The 15,176-nt window shown below is 53.6% G+C and overlaps 6 protein-coding genes across 6 annotated transcripts; 4 read left to right on the forward strand and 2 right to left on the reverse strand.

Annotated features, from left to right (window-relative positions):
* Nucleotides 1–570: 570 nt before the first annotated feature.
* N7532_010816 (RNA-binding protein VTS1) lies at nt 571–2,520 on the forward strand (the record flags this gene model as incomplete). Its single annotated transcript, XM_056623307.1, has 3 exons — nt 571–1,075; nt 1,139–2,412; nt 2,467–2,520. 3 exons carry the CDS (start codon nt 571–573, stop codon nt 2,518–2,520), a joined length of 1,833 nt encoding a protein of 610 aa, XP_056470723.1.
* A 684-nt stretch (nt 2,521–3,204) lies between these two features.
* N7532_010817 (EMC6 family protein) lies at nt 3,205–3,744 on the forward strand (the record flags this gene model as incomplete). Its single annotated transcript, XM_056623308.1, has 1 exon — nt 3,205–3,744. The coding sequence occupies one exon, from the start codon at nt 3,205–3,207 to the stop codon at nt 3,742–3,744; it is 540 nt and encodes a 179-aa protein (XP_056470724.1).
* An 829-nt stretch (nt 3,745–4,573) lies between these two features.
* On the reverse strand, nt 4,574–7,175 carry N7532_010818 (SLC26/SulP family anion transporter; the record flags this gene model as incomplete). Its single annotated transcript, XM_056623309.1, has 2 exons — nt 4,574–6,640; nt 6,732–7,175. 2 exons carry the CDS (start codon nt 7,173–7,175, stop codon nt 4,574–4,576), a joined length of 2,511 nt encoding a protein of 836 aa, XP_056470725.1.
* A 920-nt stretch (nt 7,176–8,095) lies between these two features.
* N7532_010819 (uncharacterized protein) lies at nt 8,096–8,680 on the forward strand (the record flags this gene model as incomplete). The annotated part of the gene is made up of 1 exon (XM_056623310.1): nt 8,096–8,680. The coding sequence occupies one exon, from the start codon at nt 8,096–8,098 to the stop codon at nt 8,678–8,680; it is 585 nt and encodes a 194-aa protein (XP_056470726.1).
* A 3,383-nt stretch (nt 8,681–12,063) lies between these two features.
* N7532_010820 (type I HSP40 co-chaperone YDJ1) lies at nt 12,064–13,587 on the reverse strand (the record flags this gene model as incomplete). The annotated part of the gene is made up of 4 exons (XM_056623311.1): nt 12,064–12,380; nt 12,463–13,281; nt 13,404–13,473; nt 13,552–13,587. 4 exons carry the CDS (start codon nt 13,585–13,587, stop codon nt 12,064–12,066), a joined length of 1,242 nt encoding a protein of 413 aa, XP_056470727.1.
* A 942-nt stretch (nt 13,588–14,529) lies between these two features.
* N7532_010821 (cytosine deaminase) lies at nt 14,530–15,118 on the forward strand (the record flags this gene model as incomplete). Its single annotated transcript, XM_056623312.1, has 3 exons — nt 14,530–14,688; nt 14,768–15,033; nt 15,097–15,118. The coding sequence occupies 3 exons, from the start codon at nt 14,530–14,532 to the stop codon at nt 15,116–15,118; spliced, it is 447 nt and encodes a 148-aa protein (XP_056470728.1).
* Nucleotides 15,119–15,176: the final 58 nt, after the last annotated feature.

The following is a 15,176-nucleotide window of genomic DNA, read 5'->3' on the forward strand; positions in this document are numbered from 1 at the left end:
AAGCTGGACGAGGCCGTTGAAGGTGAATCGAAGTGAAGTCTTTCCAGGAATGCGCGAGGTTCGACGTTCTTCATTCCGTGCGGAACCCGTGACCCTGAAACCCGAAAAGCTTCTCCGCCGCACTTCTTCCCTTCTCTTCCTCCCCCATCATCTTCGATCTCTCCTCCCCTCCCCCCTTCTCTTTTCTTTGGGTTCTGGGCCTAGGCTTGCTGTGTTTGACACACTATTGCCTCCCTGGTTCCTGACTTTCCTTCGTTCGGATCTCTAATATTCACGACCTCCCGCCTCGCCTTCTGCGTTTGGTTTCCCTCTTCTCTCCCCCCCCCCTTCTCCCCCAAAAAATTCGAGGTGCAGCCCACTGGCCTGGTCTGTGCCCCAGTTGTCGCCTAGAGGTCCAGATTTAGGCTTCAAAGTGTCGCTGTCGACTCTGGAAATCTCCTCGGGCCGTTCGGTCAGGGCTTTTTTTTTGATTCTATTTTGTTACGCAAACTCAGCAGGTGCTGCAGGTGTTTTGCAGTAATCTTTTCCCCGACTGTACTTACTACTATTCACCTTTCCAACCTGTGAGCCATGGCCAGCCATATCATCGGTAACCGCAACAGCACCCCAGAGGCGGCCCCCAACTCCACCTTGCGTCCGCCATCGTCCGCCCGCAATCTCGGCTCGCACCAGCTGCGAGCATCGGCCGACATGTCCGGGTTCCCCTCGCCGCTGTCCTCTCGCAGCATGCGTCCGTCATCGGAGGTTTTCTTCAACCAACAATCCCAGGGTCAGAACTCGACGGAAGATGCGCTGGACCGGGCTGCTCAGCAATGGCTGGCGGATATCGATCAGTATGAAACAACGTTGGAGGAGATGGCAGCCGCCACCCTCGACCAGGATTTCAAGGATGAGCTCAGCGCTATCGAGCAATGGTTCCGGGTCCTAAGTGAGGCCGAGCGGACGGCGGCACTCTACGCTCTGTTGCAGCAGACAACCCAGGTGCAGATTCGCTTCTTCATCCAGGTTTTGCAGCAGATGTCGCAGAGTCATCCCATGTCCGGACTGCTCTCTCCCGCCAACTTTGGCGAAAAAGGTATCCAAATTCCATCCGGGATCCTGAATGACTACTGAAAACTAACGTTGATTTGAACCCCAGATGCCATGTCTAGCCGTCTAAGCGATGCTATGTCGAAACTCAATATGGACACCTCCCGAAGCTCCTTGGGCCGGCCCCCGCCATCCCCGGGCGCAAAGCGCAACTCCGGCCTCGACTCCTCTACGATTAATGCCATGTTCCCCGACGCTGCTGCCGCGATCGCGAAGAAGAAGGCGGAGTTTGCTCAACAGACCGGCAATGCTCCTCCATCGAACCGCAACAGCGCCGTTTTTGGAGACCGTGGCTCGTTCGTTGCGCCCACCATCTCCGCTCCTGACAACAACCCCGATGGCCTCGGCCAGCCCCCGGCATCGCCTTGGGCCCAGCGTGGTGGACTGTCCGACACTCAACCTCCGATCGCTCGGCCGAAGTCATCCTCGGGCCACCAGCCCATGGGCCAGTTCAGCCAACCCTCTGCGTCCTCGGGCATGCGTTCGCCTCTCCCGCAAACCGCCACGATCCCTGCTCCCGACATTGAGCCACCCCTGCTTTCTCCCTACAATGTAGGAAACCACAGTTGGGCTTCGATGACGAACACGCCCATGACCGCAACGTTCGGCCAGCAAAACCAGCAGAACCAGAACTCCCAGGCGGACATGGTGGCCAACGCGACTGCGATGAAGCTGGCGGCTCTATCTACCGTGAACAACCGGATTGCTCTGGATGATGCTCGCAAATACCGTCGCGCTCGTTCCAACGATGGCCAGGGCAAGAACTCCAATGCGAATCCGACCATCTCCCAAGGCCTGGCTAGCCCAGGCCTGCATGGTTCGATGGCCGGGCAGCTTCTCAATGCCCAACAGCTGGCCGCTTTGCAGGCTCAGCAGCAGGCTGCCATGGCCGGCCGTCGTTCCCGCCCGAACTCTCCCGGTATCGCCATGCAAGGCGGTGGCCTGAATTCCATGAACTTTACCTCGCCTCAAAACAATGGGTTCCTGGCGGCCTACGACCCAAACAACCCGCTTATGGGCAACGGTCTGGGATCGTTGGGCATTGGACAGTTCGGTCTTGGCGGTGAAGGTTACCTGTCTGACCATTCTGAAGTCACTCGTGGACGTTCGCCGCGTGGTCGGCGTGGAAGCTCCAAACCCCCAGAGGACCCCACAGACCCTGCTCTCCTGAAGGACATCCCCAGCTGGCTGCGATCCCTTCGGCTGCACAAGTACACCGACAACCTGAAAGACCTCAAATGGACGGAATTGGTCGAACTGGACGACAAGGCCCTGGAGGACCGTGGTGTCAACGCGCTGGGTGCGCGTAACAAGATGCTGAAGGTACGTCTTTTATCATTCTTAATCCCGAACCCAGCTAATAATTTATGTAATTAGGTCTTTGACCAAGTCCGAGATGCCCGCGCGGACGGCAAACTCGAGAATGTTTAATTGAGCCTTCTTGTGCAAGGATCATAGCATGGCCCCTGGCTTGACTAGGGCCGATCTGCTGTCCAGCGATTTGCATGGAATGGGCATTCGCATGTCGTTTCACGTGATTTTTTCTTCTCTTTATTCATTCTTGTTCTTTTTTTCTCTATATTTTCTCCATCCTCTCATTCGTTCTGTGATCTTTGTTTCACCCTAATACGATGGAAGTGGGATTCGACATGTATCAAACGCAGTGATGTCACGAAACGGATTCATGAGGAGGGAAACTTCGGGCTACTGGGCATTGAAAATGACTGGATTAATCGTAGATATGTCATGATTTCCAACTATGCCTATACGTATAAACTCTCCACGTAATAATACTTCCAAAGTAGGCAAAACGTAATTCATTCTACGTTAGGCAGCACTTGGGTATGGACCTTGGATGGCCGTCTGGCTTGATCTGGCAGCATGCACTTGTGGCCCGTGCACTTCTAGAAACCCGCGTCCGACCTCCGTCTCACCTCCCTCATTCCCGTCCACCACTGACCACATCATCTCACCGAGGATTGCCCTCTTCCAACCCAATTACTGAGGCGCGAGGGGATTGAATATCGCCTTTTTATTTATCCTGCGTATCTGAATCGGACAACAGAAAAGTGAGACGCCACAACACTAAGCCGCAGCAACAACCACATCCACAAAATGGCTCCTACAAAGCAGGAACTCTCCCTGCTTATCAATCCCCTGGTCCCAGAAGCAGTCCAGCATAACAACAGGGTAAGCCCATACCTACTCATCACAGCACCAGTTCAAATTCCACGAGCCAGCAAACTGACGCAAACCACCCGACAGGTCCTCTCCTCTCTACACAGCCTAACAGCCTTCCTCCTCGGCCTCTCAGCCGGCATCCTCGCCCTGCAATCTGCTACCGGCTTCGCCTTCTACTTCCTCGGTACGGTACTGGTTAGCGGCCTCTTCCACCTCGCCCTCATCCAGCGGTCCTCTGGTGCGGGCGCGGGCGCCTTCTTCCCTGGTAGCAACGGGGGCGAGATTGAGGGGATGGTTGATATGGGGAAGGACGGCGTTGTGCGGATGGATCTTGCTGAGCGAAGTAAGAAGCGTGGTGGATTTGTTCTGAGGAGGGGCGCTTGGAGGGATGTTTGGTTTGGCGGTGGTGTGCTTAGTGAGGCGCTGAGCGGGTTTGTGCTTGGATGGGCTGGTGTTGGCGGTGTTTTGAGGTGATTGTGTTTGAATTACGTTCTCATCTTCATTCTTCGCCCTATCCGTCTTTTAGGAGAACCTCGACCTCCTCAGCAGTTTCTTGTACTATCGATATTTTCAATCGGCGCAAGTCTTCGCACTTCGGGCTTTTTCTTGCCCGATGTAGTAGATAGGTATGGCACACAGCTTAATATATGAGATACCATGCTTGACTCTTCATAGTCGGTCGATTGGAAACTTGGCATGTCTTTAATCTACATTCTATTGGTTTTGATACTCTGCACTTCTTTTTGACTGGATAGGGTTACACTAGTAGTGTACGGTCACACTGGTGTTTTACTTTCGAGATTTTTAGACCAATGGACCAATGGGTGGTGCCCTGGCAGCGTCTTGCATACCGTAACGTGCCAGGTGGAATTAGGTTTGTATTAGGATGGGCAGGTGTTAGGGTCGCTCTAAGGTGATCACTACGAAATTAGAGGGGTTGCCCTAGTTGAGTTCATGAAGAAATCACGCGGTCTATATTGAGGATCTATGGTAGGATTAAACGGGCCTAGGCCCTGCATAGTATGTGGAAAGCTCCCTCAGGAAGTGACGTATATCCACAGTCCACCCATGCCATAATGCGCCAGGCGAATCGCCAATATATATAAGAAAAAGAAAGAAAGGGTCCCCCCCGCGCCAAACATTCAAAAGAGGATGATGGGTAATGAACAAAAATATTAACAAGTCATATCCGGGCATATCGATACCAACAGGACTCCAAACCAGGGACTGTCCGTGATAAATGCAAATATGCAAAATGCAAAATGTTCCAAAAATGAAATGAGAAAAGAACTATGTCCAGTCCTTAGAGAGGGATCTCCTCGGATGAGTTGGCCACCGCGCTTTGAAGGGCGCTGGTTAGATCGATGTGGAAGAAGGGTCGGTTCATGCCCTGGACCAGAGCGACCTTGCGACGGCTGCGGTAGGCCTTGCTGTCGGTCAAATCGCGCTGAAGCTTGTCCTCACGGATGACAGTGCTATCCTCGGAAGAAGTGTCGATGCCCTTGGTCTCGAGCTCGCTGGTCGTGTGCTCACTCTTCAGGCCAGCCTCCAGATCATCGTGGGGCTGGTGGTGCTGGTGCTCGTTGGTCATCATTTCGGCGTGAGCGGCAGCAGAAGAGCTACCCTCGATCTCGGCCACACTGAAGATAGGTTTCCAGCGGTGGAAGCCCTCACTCGAAGCGGGAGTCGGGTAACCGAATCCGGCGGCGGCAAGCGCACGCTTGGTCCAGCGGTTGTTGAGGTGGGCAAAGTGCCATTGCACGGACCGTGGCGATGCATACATATCCAACTGGTTGCGCACATCAATCAAGTTCTGAATCGAAGTCGTGTCGACATTGTTGACCGAGGAGAAATCCAAGATGATAGCCTGCAGAAGTGGCCGAGGATCTTCAAGGGCCTCTTGACGGTCCTTCTCACGCTTCGGCCCCGGGTCGTTCCATGGGCGGTCACCCGGTCGAGCGTAAGCGTTGGGGTTGGTGCGTCGGGTGCTGTTGAAAATGGTCTGAACCAGGTAGTCGGTGTAGTGGTTGGCGTTGGGATAGTTGAATCCCTCGGAGAAGCGGTAGATGAAGATACCGGGGTGGGGCTGTTCGATGTCGACTTCAGGGTTGGAACCATCAGTGTGGTTGATGGGCAAGTAGATGGAGCGAGTGTGATCCTCTTCATCTTCGGAAGGAGACTTGGTCGTTCCGAAGGATCCGTATTTGCCATCGCCGTCCAGCAGGTGGTCTCCCACCACAGAGTGAATAGTCACTCGGCCGAGGAAGTGGCCGCGAGCCTTAGCCACGCGGAAAAGCAGAACTGCCACGGAGACACAGATGGTGCAGTAGATGCCATCTTCGATGGAAGAAAAGACCGTCACAAGAACACCAATGAAGAAAATAATGGCATCGAGAGGGGCAACACGCCAGAACTGGTACACCACGTTGGGTGGGGTAATCAGATCGCCGACAGCGTGGATGATGACACCGGCCAAAGACGCCTGCGGAATGTAGTAGAAGAGGGCGGGAAGAGCGTAGATGGCAAGCAACACCACGACGGCAGTGATACAGCCACCCAAAGGGGTGCGCACGCCGGCCTTGGATTTGATGGCGGTTCGGGAAAAGGAGCCAGTGGCCGGGTAACCACCGAGGAAAGGACCCAGCAGGTTAGTGACACCGATACCAACAAATTCCTGCGAGGGGTCGATGCTGTAGTTGTTGACACGACCGAAAGATTTGGAAATGGCGATGTGCTCGATGAGAAGGACGATCACAGCAGCCGGAAGTTGGCCTGAGAAGGCGCGAATGATTTTTGGGTCCATGTTGGGCACTGCGGCATTTTGGAAACCGCGAGGCACGTGGCCCAGAAGGGAAAACATGGGGGTCTCGCGGTGCAGATTCACGGCGGCACTGATCATGGTATAAAACAAGATCACAAAGACGGTGCGGAGCGTCGAGGCGAAAAACCAAATCTTCGCCTTGGATGGGTGCTTCTTCGCGGCGTACGTGCAGCCTGAACGGATAATGTACAACATCGCACAAGCAGTCACACCCATGGCCGCATCAATGGTGGAAGTAGGGAGGTACTTCAGCGTGTTGATAATGGTCAGGTAGGTCGCACCGCGGGTGGAAAAGTCGGCGGTTTCACCCAGCATGGTCTTCACCTGGCCAGAGCAGATGTTCAGGGCCGATCCAGTCATGAACGCGGAGATGGCCGGCAGGGGAATGAAGTCCACGATGAAACCCAAGCGGATGAGACCCATGAAGCAGACAATGCCGCCCAGGATCACAGCGAGACACGAGGCAATTACGTTGCCGGGGATATCGGGATATTGGGCTTGAACCTGGAGCACAATTTCACCCGTCAAGGTGGACATGACCGCCACGGGCTAGAAATATGGTAAGCCACAATGCTTTTTTGGGGAGGTGGGGGATTGTCACCGGCACCTCCAGGGAAAACCGTTGATGGATTCTACTTACTCCGATGGTGATATCTTTGGACGTGGCAAAGAACCAGTAGATCAAAACACCCATAAACGAGGAATACAGCCCAAATTGCACATCCAGTTCGGCCAATTTAGCGTAGGCCATGCCCTGGGGCACGACGACGGCACCGACGGTAATACCGGCCACCAAGTCACCGATGAGCCATTGGAGGTTGTAGCGGCCAATCCAATTGAGAAACGGGAAGAGGGAGATGAGGTAATTGACGAATTGCTTGAAGGAGGGCGTGATTTCGCGGATCCATTCCACGCTGGTGGGCTCGGGCTCGTTGTAGGAGTAGGTGTCGACGGTGCCGACAGAGAAGGTCGATTCGCCGCGGGTGACGGGGTCGTTGGCTCCCATGGGGTCGCGGTAGGCGACCTTGATGCCCAAGCCCTTGGCGAGGGCGTTGCCGACCTTGGAGGCTCGCTCACCAGCCATGATTCACCGCTGTGAGGCGAATATATCAACGGACTGGGTCGGAATGGGTGGAGACGAGAGGAGAAGGAGAGGAAGGAGGAAAAGGAAGCGCGTGATCGATGACAGGACTCAAAAATGTGGTGAGCTTGCGAGAGGACGGGAATATAAAGCGACAAGAGGAAGCCGATCACGCCGTGGACATGGTGACAGGCACTAGTAAGATTAGATGGGATGAAACAGGCAACTGATAGCCCCCAAGAGGCGAACAGGCCAAAAAAAAGTAGTGGACACGGGCCGGTGGAGGCGTGCGTGATCCGGGTGCAGATGGCGTAATATGCTAAGCTCCCCAGATTTCCGTTTGGCGAAGGCTTAGGTTCCCACGCACAGGACCAGAAGAAGATTGAAACGCAGCGAAACGAGGCTCGTAGCGGCCCACCGCTGATCGCAGAGTGCCGGGCCCACCCGCGGTCTGGATGGGTGACGAGTCTTATATCCCATACCGTGGTCCTGTGTATCAAGTTGATCACTTGTCAGTACCACCAGCAGTGTTTTACGATTCAGGTAGACTCGAATACACTGTCTATATCTACACCTATTCCATACCCTCTACTCCTCTGTCTCGTCTGTAGAGTGTACAACACCCTAAGGTAGGGTAAGTTCGATCGCCGGGGATTACCTCATTTGCCAAGCTTCCTATGACGAATCAGCATCTCCACGCGGACGCCAGCGATCGGCGACGGTGCCCCGCGTCCAATCAGCGTGGGCCCCGATGGTGAAATCGTCCACTTGGATGGTGCCAGCCAGAAATTTCACGCGATCGAATCTTCCACTACATCCTGTATATACAGGAACAGTGGTATCCTTAGGGTAGCACTGTGAGAGCTATCCCCGAATGGCCTTCCTAAACTGTTCGGCAGTGGATCCAGGGTCTAGACACTCCGATGGAGACCTCGTATCCCATTCCCTTCCCAGGCAGTGTGTACGGCCGCCGAGGCCCAGTTCGAGATTTTAGATTTAGCGGCCGCGTGGTCCCTTATCCCTGTCCCTGTCCCTTCCACTCCGAGTCCCTACAACCGTCGACCCAGAGGCACTCCTTCTGGAATTGTAGCACCGCCCTGCTCGTCGTGGCAAAAGTCCACCCGCCCCACGCCCTTCCCAGACTCTCCGCCCTTGGCAGTGGAACTGCTACGACACTCCCTACTGCTTTCGTTCGGTCCGCCCCAGATGGACGTCCTCCGAGTCGGCTGCAACCCCCTGTTGCAGCTTCCCTCCGGGCATTCAAACAGATTCTGCTACCCGTCTCCATCGCTTCTGATCGCCCGGCGTTGCTCGTCTCGGAATCCTTGATCGGCACTCTGCACGGCACCAGCCAACGGGGGCAAACCCTCACCTGCACACTGGAACCCCGTCAGGGCCCCTGGGCATTGCAGAGGGTAGTGGAGCAGATGCACGCAACGGGCAACGCAGAGCGGTTGCACGTCGAACCATCGCCATGGCATCCACCCCCAGCTGCATCTCAGGCGTGATCCCGATCCAAATCACGTCATGTAGCTTATCGCGTCTGCGGCCCATTACTTAAATCCTGCAACGGGGCCGCCACGATGCCATTTCGGCTCGTCCGCGCATGCAATCAGATCGGTGGCTGAACCACATGGTCGTCCAGTCCATGCATCATCCTGAAGCAGTCCTGCGTATGTAGATCAGGCCCGACGCCACAACGTGCTCATGCTCGCGCTCAGCTCAGAATGCGACCCAATCTGAACACCGCTGCCTTTTTTCACTTGTTTTCTTTCGGTTTTTTCTGCTCACATCGTTGCTTTTTTCCCTGTTGGTGGGCCGTCGAAATGGCCGTAGACAAGCTTCCCTCTATTCTAGGGCCTGAGTGGCGCAATGGTCTGATGTTGCTTTAGCTCGCCTGCCGCATCAGGCCATACCGCTTCCTGTCCCAACACATATACTTTTTACTACGATATGGTAGTACTAAATTCACTCAGGGGTAAATTAATCATGCCAGAAAAAAAGTACTCCATTAGAGATTTTATCTCAAGTCTCTTGTTCGAGGAGAGTAAACCCAAGCTTCGCCCGTGATACGACCCGAGAATCTGGAACCATGCAACACAACGCCCCTCAGCCGACGCCCTAGTTTGTCGTGTCCGTACTCCCTCAATCCCTTGGCTGATGCCGGGCGACATATTCATCGCAGGGATGGCCATGGGGGAAGAGACCGCTGGATCGGCACATATGCAGGGCGCATGCGCCTGATCTGATCCGATCCGTTGGCTTTGCGGGGAACCACACGCGTGCAGACTCTGTCGTCATCATATCTCCTAATCAGAGCTAGTTCGAGGTGACACGATCTCAGCGATGAGCGGCGAGCGTGTACAATTCTCGGTGTGGTAAGGAGCGAATTTGGTGAGTTGTTGCGGAGGCTCTGCGGCGTCTTGGGGAATTCTGGCGGCGGGATGACACCATCTGGGGAATGGCCGCTGCGTGGTCTCAGATGGGAAGACCCAAGCGAGCTTGGCGATATGCCTTACCCGGCATAAGCAAATGGGTTTTTGTGTATAAAAATAAATCCGGTCGGATCTATACCAGGGTATTGATTGGTTCATGGGGAGAACCAACACATAAGGGGATGGTCAGGTGAAAGATATTACTATAATAGATCCTACCCTGTAGTACACCGGTGCCCTTAATTATGAGTCCTCGAGTCCTCGAGGCAACCACATGTGTTCAGGTGAGCAACATCGTAAGTAGACATCCGAGAAATGCAGCCAGTTCTGTATTTGGGGACTGATAAGTTGTTTGCGAGAAGTGATTTCTTGCGAAATATGGACACCTACTGCTACCTTTGATTATCTAAGACAGTACCGTTTGAAATAAGAAATACACTAACGACGACAAACAAAACTAAGATGTTTCTGCATTCAACGCGCATTCCCAGGCAGCCCAGTATCCCGGTATGTGACCAGCACCCAAATGATATATACGTGTGCGCCACATGACGGATGTCGAAGGCTATGTGCCATGAAGCTACCCTTGAAAGTGAATCAGGGTCTACAGTAGTAAGAAGGTAGGCGATGGATCAAATGTCAAGAGCTTCATGGGAGGCGACTTAATCGATACAATACACTACGGGCCTTCCTCTCCGGGGCCAGTGAGCGCTTGTGATGGGTGCGAGCCTACACACTGCATATACACACTACACCATTGTGTAGGTATACGATGTCTTATGCCATGGATTGGATTGGGTTATTACTCCAACCACACGCTTTTTGTCTCATCCCACACCTCCTTGGCCTTTCAGGCAGCCACTACTAGTACTCTGGACTGAGATCCGGTGATTGACAGATTCAGATGGGTAGGTCAGAAAATTGACTTTCTGCTCCATGAATAAATTTTGCAGACCTAAAACCATTTATTTGACTTGAGCCGTGCCAAGTGGCATACCAGCCTCCTGAGTAGCTAACCAATGGAGACATGTGGTCACGTGTGTGAATGAGCGCATTGCACACTGCAACACAGTAGATGGTGAGGTAAAATTTAACTTGCAAATTAGCGAATGGTTTGACAATGAAGATTGGTAACATTTACCCCCGAAACCGGCATCATGCTTGACCAGGTTCCAAAGTGTTGTGTATCAAGCTGCGAACAAAGGTGGTATGTCTAGGTAGGGTGCAATCTCCTCCTCTAATATATACAGTTCTGTACAGTGTAGTAATGTACCTAGGATTATTCCCCAGGCATATACCCGTTGCAATGCAATTGTAATTTCACAGGAAGGGACCGCGGCACTATAACACATTAGCACAGCACCTGCGAAAGGCCCGGAAACACCATGACCATTTTGACTGGTAACTTAATCGACTCGACGCGCTATCTCACAAAGGTATCTCGGCCAGCCGGCAGCAGTACCTTGGTGGAAATTACACTAGTGTACTTTCACATTCCTCAATTTATAGGGTGGACCTATTTGAGCTAGTCTAAGGACCCCGCTAGAGAAACTCTCAGTTTAAAGATCGCTGTTAGCCCCTCCTATACCCATATTTTTCGTCACATTTCCGAGCCCAAGGTTCTTGAAGCACCTGAAGCCCTGGACAGGCACCGATGATATCAGACGACACCCAAGGCCGTCTACATTGTGATACCCGGACGAAAATTTTACGCGTCGCTTCATTCGAAATGATCTAAAACCACGGGCTACGGTCTTACCTCACCTAGGTAGGATACGTATGTGTACAGCATGCGAATGGTCATAATGGCAGTATAAAATGCATTCAGCAAATAAATCAAGCAATGTCTATTCAGAGTCATCATCAGTGCATGCTAAAAAGAAAAACAGAGAAACCCCCATTCTGATCACGCCCACGATTCTTCCCCATGTCGATGATGGGATGGAGAAAAAACACATCTCTTCTTTTCAAAGTCCCACCCCACGCAGAGGATACGGACTGGCATCGTGGACTCGTGTTCATCCGGATTTTTCTCATCGCAACTCCAGCCGCTTCCGACTTAAATTCCCAGGGCAAAAACCAGGTATGGATGAAAACAACACAAGGAAAATGAGGGAAAGACGGGGATCCCGGTCCTGTGCTAAATTTCCCCCAAGGAAAAGGGGGAAGGCAAGGGGAAAATCTCAAGCATTAACCCGTGAAGAAACGCAACGAAGATTCTTGGAATAAGTATCTCTCGAGGAGTTCTTCAGAGCAAGCGCCATCGCGACATGAAATGTTCCAACATGATTGGAACATGACAGAATTAATGAAAAACAAGCCCGGTATCTGCCGAAATTGCCGGTCCACCTCCATTCATGTCCATTGGTATCATAAGCGAATAGTTTCGTTACTGGCCCGGCATTTCACATCTTTCCCAGTCGCAGCAGCAAGAGATGGTCCATCCACTCCTGCGCTTACTGCGAGGCGCACTGCACGCGCTCAGCACCGGGAGGAACGTCATCATCATCCTCATCCATGCCACCGGCCACGCCCTGAGCACGGGCCTGCGAGGCCCCGCTGCCGTCAATGTCCTCCAGCTCGAAGTCCTCGACCATAGCGTCGGCCGGGGGCTGGGCCTGCTCCATGCGGGGAGGCAGGACCTTCTCGAGGAGCTCAAGGTTGCTGAGCTGGTCACGCTCGGGGAACACAACCTCGAACTTGATGTAGAGGTTGCCGTGGTCGTGGTGGCGGAAAGAGGGCATACCCTGGCCGGGAATGACCTTGATAAGGTCTAGAGAAAGGAAAAAAAAGGTCAGCATTTGATTGTATTCCAAGTCAAGGTGGGACAAAGATGAGCTGGGGTAAAAACATACCAGGAGTGATAACCTCGCCAGGGGCGATGTTAACGGTCAACCACCGGTCATCGAGGTGCTCAACGTGAATGGTACCGCCGCCAAGCGCGGTCAGAAGGTCAATCTTGGCATGGTAGAACAGGTCGTCGCCCTTGCGCGAGAAGCGGGGGTGGGGCTTCTGCTCAATCTCGAAGACAACATCACCAGGCATGACACCAGGCATCTGGTCACCCTCGCCGCGGAACTCAATCTTGTGGCCGTCACGAACACCCTTGTCGACGTGGACGTGCAGAACCTTGCGCTCCACCACAGTCTTCTTGCCGTTACACTTCTTGCATCGGTCCTTGTCGCGGATAATCTCGCCCTCACCGTTGCAGTCGGGGCAGACGGTCTGGAAGCGCTGGATCATGGGACCCATCTGGCGCATCATGGTCTTCATACCACTACCGTTGCAGCCAGAGCACTCCTTGACAGCGCCCTCCTTACCACCGCGGCCATCGCAGCCACCGCAGATAACGGACTTCTGCAGAGCCAGCTTGGAGACCTTGCCCCGGTAGATATCCTCCAAGTTAACCTTATGCACATGGTGGATGGTGCGGGCCTTCTTGGGGCCAGTGTCGCGCATGCCACCGCCGAACATTCCACCGAAGCCACCACCGCCGCCGAAGAACTGGGAGAAGATGTCCTCGGCGTTCATTCCAGGGCCGCCGGCGCCACCCTCCAGGCCTTCCTCACCATATTGGTCGTAGATCTGGCGCTTCTGGGGGTCGGAGAGAATCTCGTAGGCGTGCGATAATTCCTTAAATTTCTCTGCGGCCTCGGGGTTGTCGGCGTTCTTGTCTGTACACGAAACAACATCGCGTTAGCCTCGATGATCAGATCTTTCTCCCAGGCCCCCCGATCGAGGCGATTTGTTTGGGAGATGCTTTGATTTTTCTTTGATTTTGGAGATGGGAACGTACCAGGGTGATACTTCAGAGCACCCTTCTTGTAGGCGGTCTTCAACTGGGACTCAGTCGCCGTGGGGGGAACCTATAGCACACACAAAGACCTTGTTAGTTCCTGTCGATCACGGATTTGCACGATAAGGCGTGGGAGGTGGAAACATACCCCAAGGCAGTCGTAGAACGCGGTTTCCTTAACCATTGTGACGTGGATTCGTACGACAGAGGGATGGGGAAGGGTCGGAGATGCAGAAGAAGAGGTGAGGTGAAAGCCGCTCCTGGTGGGGCAGTGACGAAGAAAAAAGCGATGCTCGAGAAGTGGAGGACGGAGGGTTGAGTATCTTTTGGATAAGGCAAGAATAGGGAGTGAATGGCTGAGTAACTTTTTTTCCAGGCACTGTACGGACCGCGTAAAATAACAAAGGGCGGGTTTATTACCAGGGCGCGACGCCTGGAGATTTGTCTATCTTACCCAAGAATAAGAACTCAAGAATAATCGGCTACACTTTTGTCCTCCTGCTGCTTTTCTACATATCCCGGTCGGCCTGATCGATTCTTTGCCTCGTCGAGCCGGGCCCGAGCGTCTGTTCGACGGGTTTCTGCGGGCTTCGATGACTTTCGCTGTTTTTCTCCGCGCTTCCGTCGTTTCAGGACCGTAATCGGCTGACTCAGGTGCTTATTCAGTGAAGTTTCGGTGCTTCTGGTTGTTCGTCGCAAACCCAAGGTCGGTCCCAGGGTTATTGGGCAGTGGCGACTATCGGGCGAACTGTGGTTCCGACCGGAGGCTGCCCGGCATGGACCAGCTCTTAGGACATTGTACAGAGGTAGAACTGAGTGTGTATGGTACCCAGCACATGAAGACAGAGGATTTTCTTCCCCGCCACATTCCAGCCCAATTGGAGCCACTCACGTCTATCAAATTTGATCAGCCACAGTGTTATCGATAAGCCGAGGGGATCCCCCAAGTGCAAAATTTCCACGATCCACTTGGGACACGCTTGACCCGTCATGGTGGAAGCGGGCGTCTCCGATGGACTGCCTAGATAAGACGTAGGCGCATTCCTGTCGAAGCATCGCAATCTGTCAATTCCTCCGACATCTACATATCCCCGCAATAAGATCACAAGCGCATTAGCTGCACATCATGGATCAAGAGCCTGGCTTCATTGCGGCTGTCGAGGAGGCTAAGCAGGGCTACGTCGAGGGTGGCGTGCCTATTGGCGCTGCGCTGGTCTCCAAGGACGGCCAGATTCTGGGCCGAGGTCACAACATGCGCGTGCAAAAGGGCAGCCCCGTTCTGCATGTCAGTAGCCGCCCAAACTATAGACTGGTCCACTTGAGAATCGCCCAGACTAACTCCTAGCTCTCCGTGATCCGAATAGGCCGAGATGTCTGCTTTGGAGAACTCCGGCCGCCTGCCCGCCTCCGCCTACGAGGGCGCGACCATGTATACCACACTGTCGCCCTGCGACATGTGCACCGGCGCCTGCCTGCTCTACAAGGTGAAGCGGGTGGTCATTGGCGAAAACAAGAACTTCGTCGGCGGCGAGGAACTGCTGAAGAGCCGTGGCAAGGATGTCGTTGTCGTTGACAACCAGGAGTGCAAGGACCTCATGGAGAAGTTCATGAAGCAGAAGCCGGAGCTCTGGTGAGTATCACGCAGGCTGTTCGGGCTCTAGAACCAGGCTAACCATCAATCTCCGCCGCATAGGAACGAGGATATTGCCGTCTAAGCTGTTATGGACCAGGTTTAGTTTGCATATAGCACTATAGTTTGGAGCATCAAATGAG

This window comes from Penicillium argentinense, assembly GCF_028826775.1.
Source record: "Penicillium argentinense strain IBT 30761 chromosome Unknown utg000010l_segment0_segment0, whole genome shotgun sequence".
NCBI classification, from domain to species: Eukaryota; Fungi; Ascomycota; class Eurotiomycetes; order Eurotiales; family Aspergillaceae; genus Penicillium; species Penicillium argentinense.